We start from the raw sequence: 20,712 nt of genomic DNA on the forward strand, positions 1-20,712 counted from the left end.
ACAAATAGGCTAAATTCTGTTTACAATGATCCAGTCATAGTGAAGTGGGCTAACTGCAGATTATTCACACCCTTAGTAAAGAGCAGGATCCATTTTGCTGTCCTCGTGTAATATGTGGTGTGACGGCTGGCTCTGTATCACTACCTGGGGCTCAGTGCCAAGAGGTGATTATGAGATGGATGAGCTGCCCAGACCCTGGACCTCAGGGGCAGGACCTGCTAATAGCTTTCAACAATCAACCTTTTATTTGACTTGTTCAGAACCTAAAGGTAATCCCACTTTCAATCAAAACAAGTGTGTTTATCGCAATCAATGCCTGACCAATGAATGAGCATCAGGCCAATTTGTAGCTATTGACTATTGAATTAATCACTGTGCAGAAGTTGATGCACAGAGTTTGCAGACCACAGCTCAGCTGAGCCCAAGAAGGTATGACAGATTAAACAGAAACAGACCTATTACATCAGATCAAATCAATTTAATAACAGAAATGGCACTGCAAGAAGTTCCCTGCAGATGAAAATGATGCTTTGCATAACTGCCACATTTTTACCAGCAAGGAAATAAACTAAACAAATGATACACGACTCTTGGGACCAGCGTGCGTAAGCTGTAGAATACAAGCCTTTTTGTTGATACGTTTTTATACGTGTTATGCATTTGTCACGAGGTGTTATACATCTAATCTAATTAATGTCCTGAGATAAATCCTTTTTCTAGAACTCTTATATTTATAGGCTATATTGAGTAACTCACATGCATTTCTTTAATTGATTACAATCAAATCAATTACTGAAAATTATTTTTCAAATGCCCGATTTAGGTGGGCTGTGCTACAAAAATAGTCCATAATATTAGTTTTAAATAAATCTGTCATTGAACTTTTATATTATGTAAGACTTCAATGATTCAATAATTACTGAACAGATGGTTGATAAGGAAATTGCTTACATGCCAGCGAAACATGTCAGCTAAGCTTATGAAAGAATGAGAAAGAGAATCCCTGCGTTACGTTGACAAGTAATGTGGACAGCAGCTGTCTGTAAATCCGTTATTTGAGGGGCCCAAATGCTTCCTCTCACTTTGAAAACAATTACAACCCTGTCAACACTGCTATGATCATCAAATGTTAACTAAGTTGGATCACTTACGGAGGCCCTGCAGTCTCTGACCCAGGATATGCTCTGGCTCCATCAGCAGGTCTGTCTGAAAGCTATCAGATGACCACTAATGGGCCCTCCGCAGCAGGCAAAAAAAATAATTGAGTGTACATGATTTGACTATTTTCAATGCTGTTGCCATTAGCCCTGTTCACAAAAAAAAAAGCAGGACTAGCTTCTAGTACATTTTAGGTGAGACTGTTAGGTGGTCTGGTAATGTTTGAGATTAAATACTGCTGAGCTCATTCTTGAGTGACTTTGACTACAGTCAAGTGCGTTAATTAGGCTACAGACAGAACTTATTTCCGATTGAAGACGAGTGGGTTCAACATTAGTTTCTATTGGAGCAGCGAGCTCAATATACCGGTACACAAAAGCCAAGCACGCACCCAAACTCAAAAACAGTTTTGCAGCCTATTGTGGATGATAAGCCTTTGTGAAACTCTGGATATAAGCCAAGTATCATGAAAAGAGGTGGAAGCAGAAGCTCTGTTCAAGATTAGCAGACTTATTGTAAAAGAGAATGGCAGGCAGACAGGCTGGGGGAGTCGTAGACTGAGAGATTAGACCAGGACACATGGCTGAGCATGACTTCTGACAAACAGATTAAGCACACAAGGCACACCATTTAGCCAAATATGTTATATTCCCTGTGCTATATCAACTGCAAACTTTGGCATATAAAATAAATATTTGCCCTAGCAAAGAACTACTCTCATGTCAGCTGGGAAAACTATAGCAGTATGTATGGGAAACCTGCTGAAATTAAAAATATACTATGTGTACATAGTACTAGAAGATCAATTCCTCTGGTGATGCCAGATAACGTCAGATCTATTGCTGCGCACCAGGATTGCATATCGGGTATTCCTTCAAATCAGAATCACTGTGGAAATTTAAATGAAAACTTGATGCCATTTGGTTCTCACGCCACAACGGATGCTTATAATTGGTTTTAAAAGAATTTATATTCTTTTTGTTGACCCTTCTTTTTCAAAAATCTGATGTGAAATCTGTGAGATTTTCCCCAATAGCTTCATGAATAAGGAAAACATGCTCGAAGGTATGAGTGAAGAGGCGGCCAATCATTGAGCACTGGGGACAGACTTCATGACAGAGAGGGCTATCTGTTGAGACAAAAAGACAGGCAGGCTGCCTTACAGCAGACAACGCTGAAATACCCCTAGGGAAAAAAATAAACCATTACCCAACACACAGACCAAGACACCAAAAACAGGATATCAAAACAAACAACTTAAATTTCATTAGGAGTGAGACAATTTGTTCTTCTTTGCATGCTACTGCGGCTAGCATTCCAAATGCATTGTCCGTTCTTATCTGCTGTGTGGTCTGAGTTCCTTAATAGATCCTTATCCTCCTGTGGTCCTTCGTCTGACCTGCTGGACTGAGGCAACAGTCTGGGTTACACACTAATCAGCTGATGAAAAGACACGTGCTGCTTCTGATGACAAACCTTTCAGGATGAGAAACTGGGAGCTTTATCAAGAAAGAGTATTGTACCTGAGCAACTTTTAATTTATTTTGAGACCATACTGCTCAAAAAAAGACCAGAAATGCTTTTTGGAAGGAGCTTACTTTCTACAAATTCTTTCATCCGCAAAATGGAGAAAAAAAGGAAAGAAAAAGAAAATAGGGGGGGAAAGTTTACTGTCACAAAAGACAAAGAAAAGCAGCAAATCCTCACAACTGAATAGCTGGAACAACAGAGTATTTGTCATTTTTGCTTAAAAATGACCCAACAACTACTCAATTATCATGAGTTGCAGATTATTTTTCTGTCTATTGACTAATCGATTAATTATTTGTTAAATCTCTATAACAAATTACCATTAACATAGCATACTATCAATGTGTCATACTCTAATACACAGACTGTTATAATAATATCTAATAAACTTACAATATATTGTACCAAGTGTATTCTTTTTGGTGGCTGCCAACACCATTTGTGGTGCAAAATAAATGCTTCCATCTATGTGAAAGTAGTTCTCTAATCAACGCAGGAAATAGATAGGCCTTGACTACCGACTAACCAAGGTAACTAATAACTCCACACACATCATCAGGAAGCCTGTCTGCTGTTGACCTTACAGTTGCTTCGCCCATTCAGTCAAGAGATTACCTCATCAATGAGAGTGAGGAAGAGTGTGTAATACTGTGGAGGATGACTCACAGTCTATCCATGGTAACACACAGACACACCATGGCTTGTGTAAAATGGTGCTGGATACAATGAACATTCCTTGTTGCCACAATGAAGCTTCAAAGCCAGTGTTTCTGATGCCACCCAGCAACCTGCTAGAATTTTAAAATTTGAAAGACCAAAGAAAACAAATAAGTCCCTAACATCAGTTAGTAATTAATGCCTAATCTGATGTGCTGAATTCGCGTAACCAATGAAAATAATAGTCAGAGAGCATTGAAAATGGACATGTCCCTTTTCTATCCTCCCTGACTATTATGCTATTTTGAGTGATCTTACCACTCCTTTTGTTTGTATATCCATCTCTTGTCAGGTGGTCCTTTTCATAAAAGCCCAGTGAAGAGTCCTAACTGCAAAGCACTACACCGGGCAGGAAGCGGATACATTATTGATTGTGTCCTCAGGTCTTAACACATGGCGGTTTGCTATGGAATGAAAAATGGCCCATGAAACGGTGGACCAGAAATAGCCACTGCAGTTGATGCAAAAATCATATTTTTTGGAAGTTAAGTGTTATGTCTTTAAAACGGAAATTTTAAAACAAAGTTGGAGTCAACTCAATATAATCTTCTAGCAATCAATGTGAATTGCAAAAAAATGTACTTTGACCTGATTAGGAGAAAGCCATGCAACAAGACAATCAATCTGTCAGTTTGGACTTCTGCAAATCTAGATAAATATTAAAATTATAAATAAAACCGTGCGTCCTCAAAACGGTTAGGCTATTTTGTACACATTTATTATAGTGTCTACACATATATTTTATCGTAATATTACTATTATATGTTTAACTGTTGCAGTATGTTGCTATATTGTTCCAGTTTCTCCTTTTTCGAGTTTATTGTATTCACCAAACACATGAAGGTAAATTCCATGCAAGTGAAAACTGACTTTAGCAATTAGTCTCATTCTGATTTTGACTTATAAGAACGTGATTCATTGCTTCCTCCATGCCTCTGAGCTCAGATCACTGTCACATGTTGAGCCGAGTGTTACAGAGAAGTATCGTTTAACGTTAACAGGTACTTTATTCATTTGACTGTTCATGTTAATCTAAAAGATCACATGTAAAATAAACTAAATACTCTATCAGTCCGATATTGAAGCAACGCGACTTCACGATATGTATAATGGGTTTCTTTTCTTCTTATGATTGATCCGTGCCAGTGAGTTACGACTTAAACATCTCTGACAATAAACTATTTGTCAAAGTAAGATCGCTTACATTTTTAGATATGTGAGCTACTGTTGTAGCAGACGTGGAGTGTTGGGTCAGCCTAACTAGCGTTACCTACCGAGCTGTCTACCAATGCTGTTGACGCCTCAGCTACTGTTAGCTTTTGCTACTAGCCAGTGCACGCTCATTACGGTGGGATCTCACACAGGGCTTTTAACGTTGAGTAACAACGTTAACGTTAGCCAGAGGCATTGTATAGTAGAGATGGAGGAGAGCCAACAGAGAGGAGCTGCTACCGGTAGCTTTTTGCCTCGTTACCACCAGTTTAACAAAAGCAACCACATTACTGTCTAACGTTAACTGCCTCGCCTGCTTGCTAACGATTCGTATTAAGGTTTCATCCTTTCTTCATCCACGTTAGCTAACGTTAGCTAACCTACCGTACCATTAACGTTAGCTCACGTTAGCTTGCCGTTTCTAGCGTACCGAAAACAATTGACAGTCTAAACATTTACACCCAATCGGAGAAAAAGCGACACAATCTTACTGTAAGGCGGCTGACTCGTAAAATCCTTATTTTTTGGTCATTCATAAAATGCAGACAAGATGCAGACGAGCTCAGTATCCTGCCGTAAGACACACAACGGCGCTGTGAAGAAAAGATTTGTAGTCCACGCCCTTGACGACGAGGATTGGAGTCCACGTTTTCGCCGTTGCTGCTCTCTGCGAGCGACTGGTCAGTTCTGGTCTTCGATGTAATCGAACATAAACGTGATTGGTTTACGTCTCTGTATGACGTCTTCGGGAATGTTTTCGCGATAGGTGCGTTTCATTTCGGTCCGCGGGAAGGACAGTCTGGTCTCGACGAGCTCATACATATTCGATCAATTGTACCCGCCTGTCCTGAACAATAGAGCTCTGTTTGAATTGAATCGTTTTCAGTTTTTATCCTGTTTTTTTTAATATTGTTTATTTTTTCTGTTTTAATGAGCACGCTGTCCAGTCTTTATAGCAATCAAGACAAAAACAAAACAACTTGTGGATTACACAAAATCAGACAAAAATCTCTTGTAAAACGAATAAGTCTGTGATATATGATACATTTGCAATTGCAAGTTAACGTTTTGGTTATATATGCAAGGAACCAGGACACATAGCATTGTGTATATAGCAAATAACTGAAAATAACAGTATCAAACGATATGATATATGTTAATTGTGTGAGGCAAAAGTAAACTGTAAATATATAAATGTTTAATGCATTAAGGCATGTGAAGCAATAATACACTAACACTAGTAGGACTAGAATTGCCATTTATCATATAGATACCCGAGAAAGAATACTTGTGTCCATGCTATTGTTTTGTACGATCATTTAGATCATCTTTATGCTTATGATGATCAACATAATGAACCTATACCACTTTTGGACTCTTTAGAAGATGTAACTAATCCTGCCATATCCAGTATTTTATTCTTAATTGAGATATATCTCCCAGCTTCAGGCTACGTTGTTCAGTCAAAAGAGAAATACACCCGTCAGAAAAAAAAGCTGAAGAGGAATTAAAAAAAACATTGTTGGTCATAAAAATGCCCTAATTTACTTCATGCATTCATGCCCAAATTATTGGCACATAAACAATGAATATAACTTGACAACAGAAAAAATGTCAAACCGAAAACCTGTGTGACTGCTCATCATTCTTAAAAAACAAACAAAAAAAAACAGAATTTTCTAAATGCCTGTCTACAATACAGAGATGCTCAGTGGAGACATTTTGGCCGACTGAGTGTTGAAAACCCAACAGTTATCACTTAAAAAGGATGGATGGTTGGACATTTTACATAAATCAAGCAGCATACACTGAAAAACAATACACAGATTTGGTAGCAACAAAGTGGAGTCAAACTTTTCAAATTCCACTTTCACAACAGCTATGATTACATGGAAAATGTCCTGCTTTCCTGTTCTTGCATTCATTTATTTATCAATTCAGAAGAGTGCTGTTGCTGCCCAACTGTGCATCACTGTTGCTGTATGAATATTATGTCATGGACTTTTACGAATACAGCCAGAACACCTTAACTGTGACCAAAAGTCCTCATTCAGACTGAATTGTAAGAATTATTACCAACTTTGCACAAAATGCATTTTCTATTATTATCTACATCTCATGTGTCACGCATGTTGTATTCCAGAACTTTCTTTCAGCCCAGAGATGATCCACAACAAAGCAAACAAATTAAGCAAGACACAACTCTATTTGATGCCTTTGGCAAAATAATTGTACCTATAGCAAACACAGAAATATGCTATACTGTTTAGAGTAGTGTGTATTCTATGAACATACAACTATTAGTAAGTGTACTTTAAAAGAGAAAGAGATATGTTTTAAATACTGGTTTGTATAGACTTCAGTGAAATCCATGAGTAGTCCTACTCCCCTTAAGTGACAATTTTCAATTTACTAAAAATTTTGATTTTGCTATTACTAAGCTGAGTAAATAGATGCCTGGTTAGTATTTAATGGCAAATATTTCCTCTCTTTCTGCTAGTATATCTTCAGCAGATCTGTCCCACCTTGTCCTCAGTGGTACTCACTGGTGTTGGAGCTGTAGCCTGTAGTGCTGAATGCGGGTGAGTCTGAGTCCACAGAGGCCGTATCTTCATCCTGGGAGCAGCCCGCCTGAATGGCCCGCAGGTAGCTGTGGCTGCGCGAGCGGAAGCACGTGGGCGCAGGCAGATCCAGAGCCTCCACTGCCTGCGATTCCCCCTCACAGTACGGTATTGAGTGCCCACAGCCCTGCCCGTATACCTGTAAGAACGTGTGCAGACTCACACGCTAGGCGCAGAGGGTAGACTGAGAAACATGCATTCAACAAGTACATACCCAGTGGCTGAAGAAGTACTCACAGCTTTTACTTGGGTAAACGTGGCTCTACATCACTGCCAAAATACTCAATTACAAGTATCAATCCGTAGAATGTACCTAAGTATCAAAAGTACAGTAGTAGTACTAATTTCACAGTAAAATAGTGAGACCGGTATGTCATTATATATGACATTGTTAGATTGTTTATAACAATAAATAAATAGCATGTTTCTGGTTTAGCTGGTTGAGGTGATTCATATTGTAAAATTATTGGATAATTTAACCTCTTTGGGCCTCAAACAGTTATTTAAACAAAGTCATCTGAGTTTAGGACAGGGGATCTCTCTTTTTTTCGAACTGCAAATAACTCATTAAAGCTATTACAAGTATTTTTATGTTTGGCATTTTAGTTGCAAATATGAACATGTCGTGGGTGGAACATAGACATAAATAACTACTCCTCAAAGTCAACTCACTCAAATTGTTGTAGTTTAGTACACATTATTTACTGTGATTGTTTTACTTTCATCTTGAAAGAAAGTCTCTCAGTCATTATTTGATTAATGTAAAAGCTCCCATGAACAAGTAGAGACTGATGCCACTGCTTCTTAAAAGGATGTTTGCATTAGTCTGGTGTGTGATTCTCCATCCCACTCCATTCCTGCTGACGAAGATATACAACAAATTCCCTTAGGTTTACACTGAGGCATATGTCCCACTTTGATATTCTGCAAACACTCTCAAGCATCTCTTCTATTCCACTAGCTCATTCCCGGATGGCTCATTTATAGACCGTCTCAACAGACATTACACCTAAATATTCTCTCAAGGCAGATTCAAAATTGGAGAGTTGTGGCAATTTATTATTTGCTCATTCCCTAGAGACTTTTAATGGGTCACTAGAGTTAATCCAAGATTATGTAATTAGCGGTTTTAAGAGATCTGACATTTCATTAGGTATGAATATGTTTGATATACCCTGAAAAAACACATTAAATATTGCTGTCTTGGAAACACAGGCTGATCGTGACTCACAGCTACAAAACTTTAGTTAAACAGACATACATGAGAAAATAGTCTTTGCCATCAAAGTAATAATAGTGTGAGAGCAGCACATTTGATAAGAGAAGAGACATACCTGAGTGCCCGAGCCTCTGCCCAGTGTGCCAGAGCAATGGCTGAAATTATTGTTTCTGTAGCGTGGAGGGGCCTCCAACGGGCTCACCAAGCAGTCTAAGTTATCGAGGCTCCGATTAGTTGAAAGCTCTTTCAGGGAAGGCAGGGAGCTGTGGAAGTGAAAGTTATAATCAGTCTCTCAGAAGTCAGAGACTGGAGTAAGTGAGGGCTGTGTTTAATTCATGATAGCCAGGAGAAACTTTAAATCAAACTCTGAAAAGTTCCCCTGGGTATTTTAAAGTTAAATACTACTGAGATGTGTGGATAGTGATAGGGGCTCGGGTTAAGAATAGCAGCACAGAGGAAACATTGACTAATTAGTGAAACTGATAAATATGAAATTCACTTTCTGCTGGATCTAGGACATTTTTTAAAAGAGTTTCCTCTGTTCTGGCTTGCCTATTTGGTACCTGGTGTTTGTGAAAATGTGTGTGCATAATGAGCAGCAGGGTGTGCTTGAGTGATTTCCATGGAACATTTGCATGTTATGAAACCAGGGCTTGAGGAAGCAGGCAAGAGTAAAGTACTAACACACCACTCAGGGTACCTGCAAGGCAATAGATGGAACAGGATGCAGAGAGGAGAAGTACTGGGAAAGGTTAGCCAAAAAAAGGTGGTGGGTATTGGTGGTAGGGCAAGTGAGGGTGGGTGGAGGGCCACACTGCCTGCCTATGGTTGACACTGACCTCAGATGCTGCATAGAGCATGCACTCTGTAGTGGAGACCACAGATAGTCCTCCCGCATGAGAGCGTAGCAACGAGGCCTGTTAGTGTGGAGGTAAGGTAAAACACATGGCAACATTTCATCTCCTACTGCTTTTGTATCAAATGAAGATGATACTGTATGTCATTTCTCGTTCCCTCCCATTAATATACAACTCTTCCACCATGAATAACTTCTAAGAGATTGTTTTGACTAAGTGCTGCTGTACATCCAGACTATTATTTGTGACAATATGCTGCCACCTGCTGACCACCTTTGTGGACATGCGGAAAATGTTTCTTCCTCACAACATATATACCCCTTCAGTTAATTTTTAATGAATGTAACGTAAAAGAGCACACACACAACTATGGCAAAACAATGAGCATGGTAATCAGGGTTATAATTTCAATATGATGAATGTTATACTCTAAATTAAGGGACTTACTTGTGTTGTGGGAGAGGTGGCTGCTGCTCACTGAGGGAGTGCTGGGTGGCCTTCAGGTAGCTCTGGCGACGTGCTGTGGCTTTGGGGGAAGGTTTGGGACTTCCTTCTGAGTCCTCACTGTCTTCTAAGTCTCCCATAGCTTTCACATAGCTGCCACTGCGCATCCTTCGACAGGGGATCTCAGTTCCTCTGGCCCGGCCGCGACCCAGAGTTCCTGCCCAGTCCCCCAGTGGGACCTGAATTATGAAAACACCGTTGCTGGCCTCTTAAACCATGTAATGAAGCTACTTCAGGTGTAAACCTTTGACACTGTACAAATTCCATGGCTTGCGTGTGTAAAAATGTAAGTACATTTTACAGTATGATTCTAAACATGTACAGCACTGGGAGCCTACTTGAAAAAGAAAATAAATGAATGCGTTTAACATCATGGAAATCTATACATGGTGCTGAGCATAAATAGTGAGGATAAAGTATATATAGCCAAACAAAAGGGTCAATCTAATCAAATTATCATACATTAACTGTCTTTCTTCCCGTGCTTAAAACGGGTCAATAAAACCAACATACCTCAGAGAAATCATAGAAATATCCATGCAAACTTACAAAGAATGATGATGAAGATGAATACTCACTGGCCCTCCTACCTGAAGGAACTGTTGTGCCAGATCTTGGTGGCATGACTTTGATTTAAGCAGGGTCCTGTTAACAGTAGAAGAGCCCTTCTGCAACACTTGCCTAGCCTGGCTAAGGGTAAGAGTGGACCAGGAGCCCCTCTTCACCAGTATATCATCCTTGCTTCTCCCGGTTCTTCCCTCGTCCTTCAATCCTACCTGTGTTGCCTGGCATGCCAGAAACTTGAGGTCACTGCTGCTTTTGGAGGTCTTGAGAGTATGTGCAGAAATGGTGTGGTAGCCCTGTGGGATATGTCTGGGAGGGGCCTGGCTGTCTGACACCGCTCTGCCAAGAGTCATCATGGTCAGTGGGTTGCGGTAACCTACAGCAATAGTGCCAGCTTTGGTTGTGTCAGTGTCCAGGGCGTCGTCTGAGCTCCAGAGACCTAGTGCATTAGACCTAGGTCTCTGCTTTGGCCCCTCAGTTTTAGCCCTGTCTTTACTCTTGCTCCTGCGTGTTGGTCTACCACCCTCCTCACCAGCTCCTGTGGTGCCAGTCATTCCTCCAGCAGAACGGCCATTTATGCTGCCTTTGATTGCAGAGTTTTCTAGGGACTGGGACTTGGCAAATAGCTTTTGCACGGAGTGCATCAGGTGACGTATGCGTCCTGGGCTTTCACTGCGTTGCTTTGATATCCGTCCTCTATGGAACTGCAGCGTACTGAAGCCATCATGCTGTAAGGGCAGGTGCCTCTCTAGCTGATCCAAAAGGTTGGAGGGTAACCGATTCATCTTGGCTGCTGCTGCAGTGGAGATGGTGGCTGATCCACTGGTGATCATAGGAGCACCAGTAAGGCCCAGTCCCAAGCCCATGCCCATAGACAAGGATGTAGACAGTGTACCTGCTCTGCTGCCCTGCCCAACTCCACCACCACCAGCCATACAGGCCTGGGAGCAGTCAACCTGGTCAGTCTGGGTGGTGAAGTGCAGACGAGGGAAGGTGCTGCTGTTGGACATCTGGCTGAAAGGCAGCAGGCAGTCAGGGGTCATGGGGGTGGGGATGGTGGGAGGGCAGTGGTGTAGATGGGGGTCCAGGGTGCCATAGTGGTTTATGGTGGGGCTCAACAAAAAGGAGCTGTGAGGGTCAGAGGTCAAAGGATAGAGAGGCTTCTGGGGGCAACCTGCTGGTTCACAAGAGTCAGACAGGTGACGACTGCGGTTGGCTCCTAACCCTTTCATAGTGGCTTAGGTGTTGTCCTTAAAACATGTCGCCAATCAATACGGGTCTATTGACTTCATCAGGACTCATCCTGCAATGTGGAAAGACACAGAAATGATCTATTAAACATGGTATCCAGGTTATTGTTAAGAAGGAGCTCTGATTGGTGCTGCTATTTAGAAATGCATTCTGAAAGTTGTATGGAAGTTTATTTAAAATTTTTAACACAGTAAAATCTTTCCTGTCACATTCTCTGATAAAATTATTATTTATCCTGGAAGATTCTCTTAGGAATGTTTAATGAAAATGAGCAGTTTTCCCCTTCATAGAGATTATAGTTAAGAGTGCATAGCAGTTAAACAGCCATTTTGCGTAAAATATAAAGGCTCAGAAGGGATGTTCTCTACATCAATACTTAAAGCTAATGAAAACGTTAGTGCCAGAGCCCATTTAGAAGTTTTTTCTCTCTGTGTGTTCTTGACTTTTTAGTACAGTAATTAAGCTAAAAAAAGACATTATAGACTGTCTCTGTTTAGTGGCACATTTCACAAAGTCAGCATAACACAGCCAGTAATGTGGGGAGCAGAGCCATTGTCCTCTATAGCAGGGGTCTTCAATGTTTTTTAAGCCAAGGACCCCTGAAATGAAAGAGACGAAGGAAGGACCCCCTACTACAGATATTGTATAAAACGTTGCATATTAAACTGGGGCTACAATAACTTGCCGGGTGGACTATAGCCTTCATTTACATACCTTTTTTGCACCGAATACTAAGCTATTAAAATAGTTGTTTGAATGATTTTACAAATCTTGTTTTAATGTTAAACATACATGTGGCACTGTGAATCCTTGGGAATAGCTGTATCTGTGGATGGCCTTAGTGACTATCTTACAAATAGTCCAGTTTGCTAATAGTATCTTGGATTAATTTTTTAGGACATTTTTAAATTTTGGACGAAAAAAAACTTTAAAAAACAAAACCATAATTTGGAGTCCCCACTGCATTGACGCTGATGACCCCCTAGGGGTCTCGGACCCCCTGTTGAAGATCCCTGCTCTACAGTAAGTTACCATATGAGTTCCTTCCCACAGCAAACCACCAGGTGGAGTACCAGTAGCAAGTGCAAATAGGAAACTGTTGGGGTCTTGAAACACACACACACACACACACACACACACACACACACACACGACTGAATGTGTACTGTCCAGGTTTAAAGAATCATATGTATGTAAAACAATCCCACTGCATTGTAAAAAAGTAATGAAGATGTTGGGATTTAAGTGGTTTGATTCTTAAAAGCAAACAATGAACAATACACAGTTTTATTGTCTCTATCATGTCGCTACTAACCACATAAGACCAATTGAGCCGTACGGATGGAAATCAAAAGACAAACAGACTAAATCACAGATTATTTTCGCTGAAAAGGAGGGCCTATGGAGTTTAATGCATGAACAGTTCCACCATAGCAGGCAACCAGACAGCCAGAGGCCTAATCTATGACACCACCGGGATGTACAGCCTGGACTTTCCTTGCTGACAATGCATAGGAGAGCAATTTTGTGACTCACACATGTAATTGAGCTTTACATCTAAGGAGCTCTATTTGTTCCAAAGCAGTAAATGAACCCTAATTTTAACAAATCATTTTTGGTGCTTCACCATCTTCTTGAATCCACTAACTGTGGAATAAACTGTGATTTCTTTCCTCTCAAAACCATCGGGAGCAATATACAGTATCTCTTCTAATACTTGCTAAAATATTTCTCTGGAATATTTAATATTTCATTTGTATTGGATACAAACAGGGATACATACTCAATTAAATCATATAAAACGTTAACTAACTGCCCTGGTTTTATTTACAGAGTCTATGTATGTTTTATTTTTTATTTTGTAGGAAGTTGTTCCAGATAAGATTTTGAAACTAGCTCTGTAGAGAGCTGTCAGGGGATGACAGCTCTGATGTACAGCTATGGGTTATTTCCTCACCACTTTCCTGGGATGACGCTAAATCTAATATGGCCTCTTAGTCAATATGCCATACAATTTCCAATGCCACTACAGTAATTTATCTTAACGTAGCCCTTTATTTGCTTTTGTCATCTACTGTATATGATATATCTCTGCCTTAAAGGGAAACTTGGTGGCCCGGCTCAGACAGTAAGACAGTATAGAAACCCAGTGCAGAGCAAATGAGGGGGAAAAATAGATATTTTAGGGCTACTATCTCGTCTTCTTCTATCACAGGCCTACTCATTCTCAAAGCTCACTATAAATAGTCATATTGCATCAAGGTTATGAAAACTCGTAAATCACACAGCAGAAAACCATGCTGCATTAAATTCACCCCAACAGATGCTGTCTGTATCACAGTGGAGTGACTCACTGATCAGTCAATGGTAAGAGCCTTCTCCCACAGCAAGCATGAAATCTTGCCTAGGAGCTGAATGTGGAATGTTAACGGCACACATTTTCATTCCACTGTGTTGCTTTGCCACTTCATACGTCTCTCTGACCTCCCATACACTCTCTACAGAGCGAGAGCAGCCACTTATCTGAGTCAGTGTTCCTGGACAGGCACAGCGGTGTGCTGACAAATATACCAGCGTTTTACAACAGCGCAGCCTGCTATAATTCATCCACCCCAGCTGACTGTAGCCCCGCGTGTTCACGTCCTGTAGGCGCCACTGCCGACAATCTGACAAACACCTACCCACTGACACACCAACACATGCTGACACACGCACAAATGTGCTAACCGCTCACCCACCATTCAACCACACCAACGAAACCCTGTCAAGTGCGGAGCATCACGGGGGAAAGATGAGAAAAAAATAATGTTCATTGTTCATGTAATTCTGTCACTGGTTCAATGCATCTGTCTGTCTGTGTGATGGCCGACAGCAGGCTATTGCATAATTACAAGGTGAATGAATCCTTGGATGGCATGTGATGTTAGAAAATATGTCTCTGCTTCACACGCACGCCGTAGGGAAGCAATGAATGGCTGTGGGTATTATCTCACAGAATCTTGCACATTCAAGAGTGACCAGCAGCTACATATGCATTACATACATCATCAAAAGGGCAACGTCAAATGATCTCATATGTGCTTTACTGGTTGCAGTTTTAATTCACTTATGTAACGTGGAGGGAGAGTGATCTCCCAGTTTGTCTATTCTGGCCCTGTATGGGTCAGTTGGAGGGTAAAGACTCATGCAAGCATTTGGTTGATTGGTGTGTGCAGGTGATCTATGGAAAACCACAATCACTATCAAACATTATGGATAATGATGTTTAACCAGTCTTTACAGGTTCTCTACAGTGAGCATTTATGTAGCACATTACAAAACACCTCTTATAGTGCATGTTAAGATGTAAAACATATCAACACTGAACAAAAAAACTGAAATTAAGTCTTCAAAGAGAATAAAAGCTAATTTAATACACAAAAATGTGACCAATTGTATGTGACGAGGTAATCAGATGGACAATGTCAAATTGATAATTCTGCATATTTGACTGGAAATTCAATATTAACTGACTGGTACCATTGTCACAAAAACTATTCGTCTTAAACTGAACTATAGGAGTCTTCTGTTGGTCAAACCAACAACTTATTTACCACAGTAAAACAGTCCTATACTATAATATATTGGCTTATTACTTATTACTAGCTATTACTGTGTACTGCATACATGTACTTCTGTAGCTGTCTGAGATCTAGGGCTTCTAAGTTGGCTTCTATACAACGTTGCTATCACTTCACAATCAAACCTAGATGACAAAGAGTAAACAAGCACAAATGTTATCAAGGCTGCAGCTTTAAATAATGCTCATTGTTGGAAGATGTTTAAGACTTTCCAAGTAGTGTGCAGTTATGTAATGTTGTTTCTAGAGCTTGCTCTGACAGGGTAAAAAAAGAAGGCCCAGGGGGGAAACAATATTTATAGCATCCTTTAGGCTACGCATCTACTTTTCAGCTGTCAAGGTAGAGATGGTTTTGATAATTAGGGCACTCCTGGTGAACTAAAAATAACATTTGGGACCAGCTTGACATGTTGTCTGTTGCTGTGTAAGGTTGTAAAATAAGGCATTGTGTTTTGACTTCCTTCCTAGAGCAATATTTTCTGCAATATGTGTAACTTGGTTCTGTTAATTTTTCTCCTAAAATATATGTTGTGGAATTTTAGTGTAATGGATTGTATACATGTCACTGTCAATTATTGACACTCCAACAGATAATTAACGGTCCCACACCTGTGCAGAACAAAAGGGCCAGGCATTGTCTATTAAAGATCAATGTTGTAAGAATGGTTTAAAACTTAACGGTTCAAAACATTAATATGATCAATAAATTGTGATGCCAAATAAGAGCGGTATGTGGGATCTTCTTTTCTCAAGACTCAAGTGATACCTTCCAACGCACCTGCATCTATGCAATTATACATGAGCCACAGAACATGTATCAAATCAGTCGCTTAAATTAGTTTTCAAGATCACTGTGATTAACAGCCATGGAACACAGAGCACACACAAAATAACTAGTACTATTTTATATTTTATAACTGCAGTATTTTAAAAGAAAGAAAAAGAATGCAGAGTTTTAAAGCATCAGTATATTATAATTAGACTTTATTATCTAGAGCTTTTCACCAGTGCCTCCTTACAGAGCTCATTAAAGGAAATTAGGAAGAGGACAGCAAATTGTGAAAAAATTAGGTTTTTGCTAGTCCGCTTGATAATTCTTTTTGGGGGCACATTAAAAATAAAATATATAAAACACATAAAATATTGTGGGATGCTTTTTTCCATGCTGGTTTAGCATCTAACAAATGGCTTTACCTCTAAAAAACAACGTTCTGTGACAAAATAATCATCCTCACAGGGCCGGTGAAATTGCTGCTACTTTGTCAAAATCCTCAATCATTGGCCCACCGGGAGGTGATGTCACGTAGCCCAATGCTGACATACAGCCCCTGTTAGATCTACACGAGGCCTGCTAACAAGCAGAGCCAAGGGTTGCTGGGCTGTGTCCCACAGAGCCACCCAGCAGGCCTGTAATAAAGGTCTGCTGTAGCTGTGCACTTCCCCTCCAGCCTGGGGTGATGAGCAGAGGGACGGGAGAGACGGTGAAGAACAAAAGAAGTATCGATCTGGCTCTCGCTCCCTGTTCTAAGGGTGAATATACAGCTGCTGGGTATTGGCTTTTGCAGTCTCCTTCAATAATCACCTTTTTTTCTCATTCCTTCTCCCAGAAATCCACTCCCTTTGCAGTACATGCAGTACCTTTACACCAACGTCCACTACACTACAAGTGATGCTTGCATATAGGATGTGAATCCTGTATCTTAGCAGCCGATTTCTTTTTGCATCTTTATTTGATTTTGTTTTTTTAGGCATTTTAAGGCCTTTATTTTTAACAGGACAGCTTCCGCAGGTTTGAAACGAAACTGTGGCCGCAGCGTTGAGGACTGAGCCTCAATACAGTATATGGGCTCTAGTAGGTGAGTTACCCAGGCCCCTCGGTTTCTTTTTGTTCTAAACATGACTTTGATTATTCTACTGCAAAAACACTGAGAAGACTAATTTCAGATTCACATAGTTTGTAATAAAATGTTTAATGGGCAGTGAAAATGTATCTATCTTACTCTAAGCTACTACAAGTACAAGGTCCGTGTTTACAGTATTAACATTTTAGATGTGCCAACACCATTTGTTGTCCCCACTGTGTGGTGTGAATCTACTAATAGTGTGTGTAAGTCACAAAGTTGTGTCATCAGGGCTTCCTGTGGATACACCAAGTGTTGTTCTGCCTAGGAGGAAGCAAGAGCAACAATTCTCATTTCTTTTCCATACATGTCTTTTGAATAACTAAAGAGGATCGGAACAATCCTTCTGTATTCAGGATTTTAAACCTGTGGTGACTCCCCCCTCTGGCAGTGAGAGTAATTACACAAACACTGATGATGTGTGCTCATGCTGTACGACTGCAGGTGAGCTCGCATCTCCGTCATGTCCAAAGAGGATAAGCTACACTAATGGTGATCTGTGTTTGTCCTCGCCATCGATGGCTTTTTTTCCCCCGACTTAAATCCTTTCTCTGAACGCAGAGTTTCTTTTTTTATCTGGAGCATCAACTCCAGCTTCTTAGGATTTTCCACCATGGCTTTAGCCAGCTGCTGCTCCTTCGCTATGGTCCCTCCACATTTTTCCCTTTAACTCCGACTGGTTGACGTTAAACGCATCGCTTCCTGTGAAGACACCTCAACTCCGGTATACTGCCAAATACAAACAGCTTACCCTTGTGGCGATAGGCTCGTGCTCTCTAGCTTTGAGAATTTGGAATTTTGTCTTTTTCTTTTTTTTCTACCTCCAGTTAAGGATTGGCGAGATTGGCGTCTTTTAATGACAGACCACATAATACATAATATATTTAAGAGACTGCAGCATTTGATTAACATTAAAGGAATAGTTTAGGAAACACACCTTTTCACTTTTGGCAGAAAGTACCAGTCTCATATCTGTCTGTTAAAAAATAAGGTTACAGAGGGGTTTGTGCGGTATAAAATCTTGGCTAGAACCATTCATATCCTTCAACTAGTCCAACACATAACCTCCCATAAAACAATGGAGTGTCACTGTTTACACTTATTTATTAAACAAACAAGATTAAATGTAGGGCTGCAGAGTATATTGTATTTTTATCGTCATCGCAATATTAACTGGTGCAATAAAACCTATTGAGAAAAACTGCAACATATTGCAAAGACACTCCTTTAAAACGTAACTGTCATTCTTTTTTTTACTGTTATATTCAATTCAATGTTCAATTTGTTCAATAAAAGAAAGTTGGAAATTATTTCCTTTCATTTGGTTTAAACTCAACAAGCAATTTGTCGCATTTTAGCAGAATACTGAAAGCAGCAGAAATGCAGAACTAATACACTATTTATTGCAAGTAATAACGTTAAAATGTTATTCAACAATGTTATCGCATATTTTCTTCATATCATGCAGCCCTAATTAAACGTTAGTATGAGTGAGCTATAGAGGCGCTGGAAGGCTGATATTATTACCTTTAGACAGCCGTTTCCCCCTGTTTCCAGCCTTTGTGCTAAGCTAGGCTTCTCGCGGTATGATAATATTTAACATGTCTGATATATGAGAGTGGTATCTTCTTATCTAACTCTGTAAGAAAGCAAATAATAAGCATTTTCTGAAAATGTAAAACTATTCCTTAACCCTTGTGTTGTCTTCCCGTTATAATTGAAAATCAACCTTTTGTTGAGACTTTTTTTTTTTTCTTACGTATTTGTCCCTTTTTCAACACTTTTGATACTTTTTTTCAATGTTCAATACTTTGTAACACTAACTTATTAACTTTAGTTTTACAGTTATTGTTGGAATTTATGTTCAATAAACCTCATTTATAGGAAATTATACCTAATGTTTGAGTTGGAAAAGAAGAAATTAGGAATTATTTAGACTAAAATGAAAGGAATATATGTTGATGGATGATCACAGTATGGAATTTGTCAACTTTTACTCAATACTATTTTCAAATGCTATCAGATTGAATAACAACCTCCACACGTAATGCAAGTAGAGATGTTTATTTGCCAAAGAGCGTTGTGTGGAATCAATTATGTTATTTCGGGTAGTTAAAAAGAACATTAATATAGGAACACGGGTCAATTTGACCAGAGGACAACATGAGGGTTAAAAATGACCAAAACCAACAAGGCCAATAAATGCACATCCATTACATTAAAAACACACCCTCCTCCCTCTCTTCTGTTTCTCTGTGTGTATGAGTACAAAGACTTAGTACTGCAATAGCGTGCCCTGATTGCAAAATACGTTGTTTTTAGTATCAGAACCATTAAGTGCTCAATAAGCTGGAAGCTAAAGATACTTAGATTTAACAGAGTGATTCTGACAGTGTAGCTGCATATATCTAACTAACACATTTAAACATCATTTATATGCCCAAGAGGCTATTTCACTAAGATAGTGTTCTCTGCTAAAGGGATGTAACTGCCAAATGCTGGTCAGTCACATTAAAGGAAGAGGCAGAGGTTGTTAAAATGATTAGAAGGCAGAATCAACCACACCCAGGAAAACTGTACTCCTTTACACAACATGACTTCATATATATTGATTCTACAGTGAATCTGTAGATGTTCACATCACAGCTTCTTCTTCTTTCTTTTTTTAGATGAACACTACATTATTTGAGGTTCATGAATGGTTAGCATTGTTGGCATTTATAAAATACTGTTCATGTTTTGAGCTGATGGCACATTCTAGCATGGCCAGCTGTGACCTAAAGACCAGACTGTTAAAGGTGGGACTTTTAAACAATGGTGGAAGAGGTAGTGAGATGTTTTACACAAGTAGTAATACCACGGTATAAAAACTCCATTACAAGTGAAAGCCCTGAATGTCAAAAGTACTACTTAACAATGGAGCCGCACCAGTGTCGTGGAATATTACTATTGATGCAGTTTTGTATTCAGCAATTTTATCAGGGTCAGGCTACAGTACACTATTTCCATATGGGATGTAGTGGAGTACAAGTATAATGTAGTAGAAAATGGAAATACTTGAGTAAAGTACAAGTACCTCAAAATGTTAAGTGCAGTACTTCATAAATGTACTTGGATTCCACCACTGGTTTTGAGTATGCTGTAGTTAGCGTGATAAGACTATGGGAAAGACAGATAGTCAAGCAGATGGAGGACTTTACGTTACAACACATGCTAGAACAGCTGACAGCTTTCATTCTACTCCCCTGTATTTACTGTAGGTAGAAGCTATCCAAAACACCTGCTGTGGGGCTGTTTTTTTTAGAGAACTTTGGGACCTTTGTTGATGGCATGCAAGCATGCTTTCCAAAATCTGAAAGCATCTTCCTTTCACAATGCTGAACACGGGGGATGTTGCTCTCAAAATGTGAAGCCTTCTGAAATATTCAGAGCTAGGAGCATTTGGCGTTTATAGGATTCTCATCAGTGCGTTGCCCATTAAAGCCATCCCAATGCAATTCTCCCCCTTGTTCACCACCGCACACACTGAAGTGTAATTAGAGAGAGAGAGAGGTTGCAC

At 39.8% G+C, this 20,712-nt stretch overlaps 1 protein-coding gene across 9 annotated transcripts in view; it reads right to left on the reverse strand.

Annotated features, from left to right (window-relative positions):
* Positions 1–20,712, reverse strand: part of dlgap4a (discs, large (Drosophila) homolog-associated protein 4a) — a 75,502-nt gene that overhangs the window by 9,405 nt on the left and 45,385 nt on the right. For 3 of the 9 annotated variants that reach the window (XM_034877861.1, XM_034877862.1, XM_034877866.1), the window contains exons 2-6: positions 10,397–11,685; positions 9,762–9,997; positions 9,297–9,374; positions 8,573–8,720; positions 7,164–7,404 (exon numbers count right to left, since the gene is read on the reverse strand). In XM_034877861.1, the coding sequence (XP_034733752.1) occupies positions 7,164–7,404; positions 8,573–8,720; positions 9,297–9,374; positions 9,762–9,997; positions 10,397–11,614 (1,921 nt within the window). In that variant the 5' untranslated portion in view covers positions 11,615–11,685. The remainder of the gene's footprint in view (positions 1–7,163; positions 7,405–8,572; positions 8,721–9,296; positions 9,375–9,761; positions 9,998–10,396; positions 11,686–20,712) is intronic. The other 6 variants (XM_034877864.1, XM_034877865.1, XM_034877867.1 and 3 more) reach the window with 4 other exon arrangements.

This window comes from Etheostoma cragini, chromosome 7 (genome assembly GCF_013103735.1).
Source record: "Etheostoma cragini isolate CJK2018 chromosome 7, CSU_Ecrag_1.0, whole genome shotgun sequence".
NCBI classification, from domain to species: Eukaryota; Metazoa; Chordata; class Actinopteri; order Perciformes; family Percidae; genus Etheostoma; species Etheostoma cragini.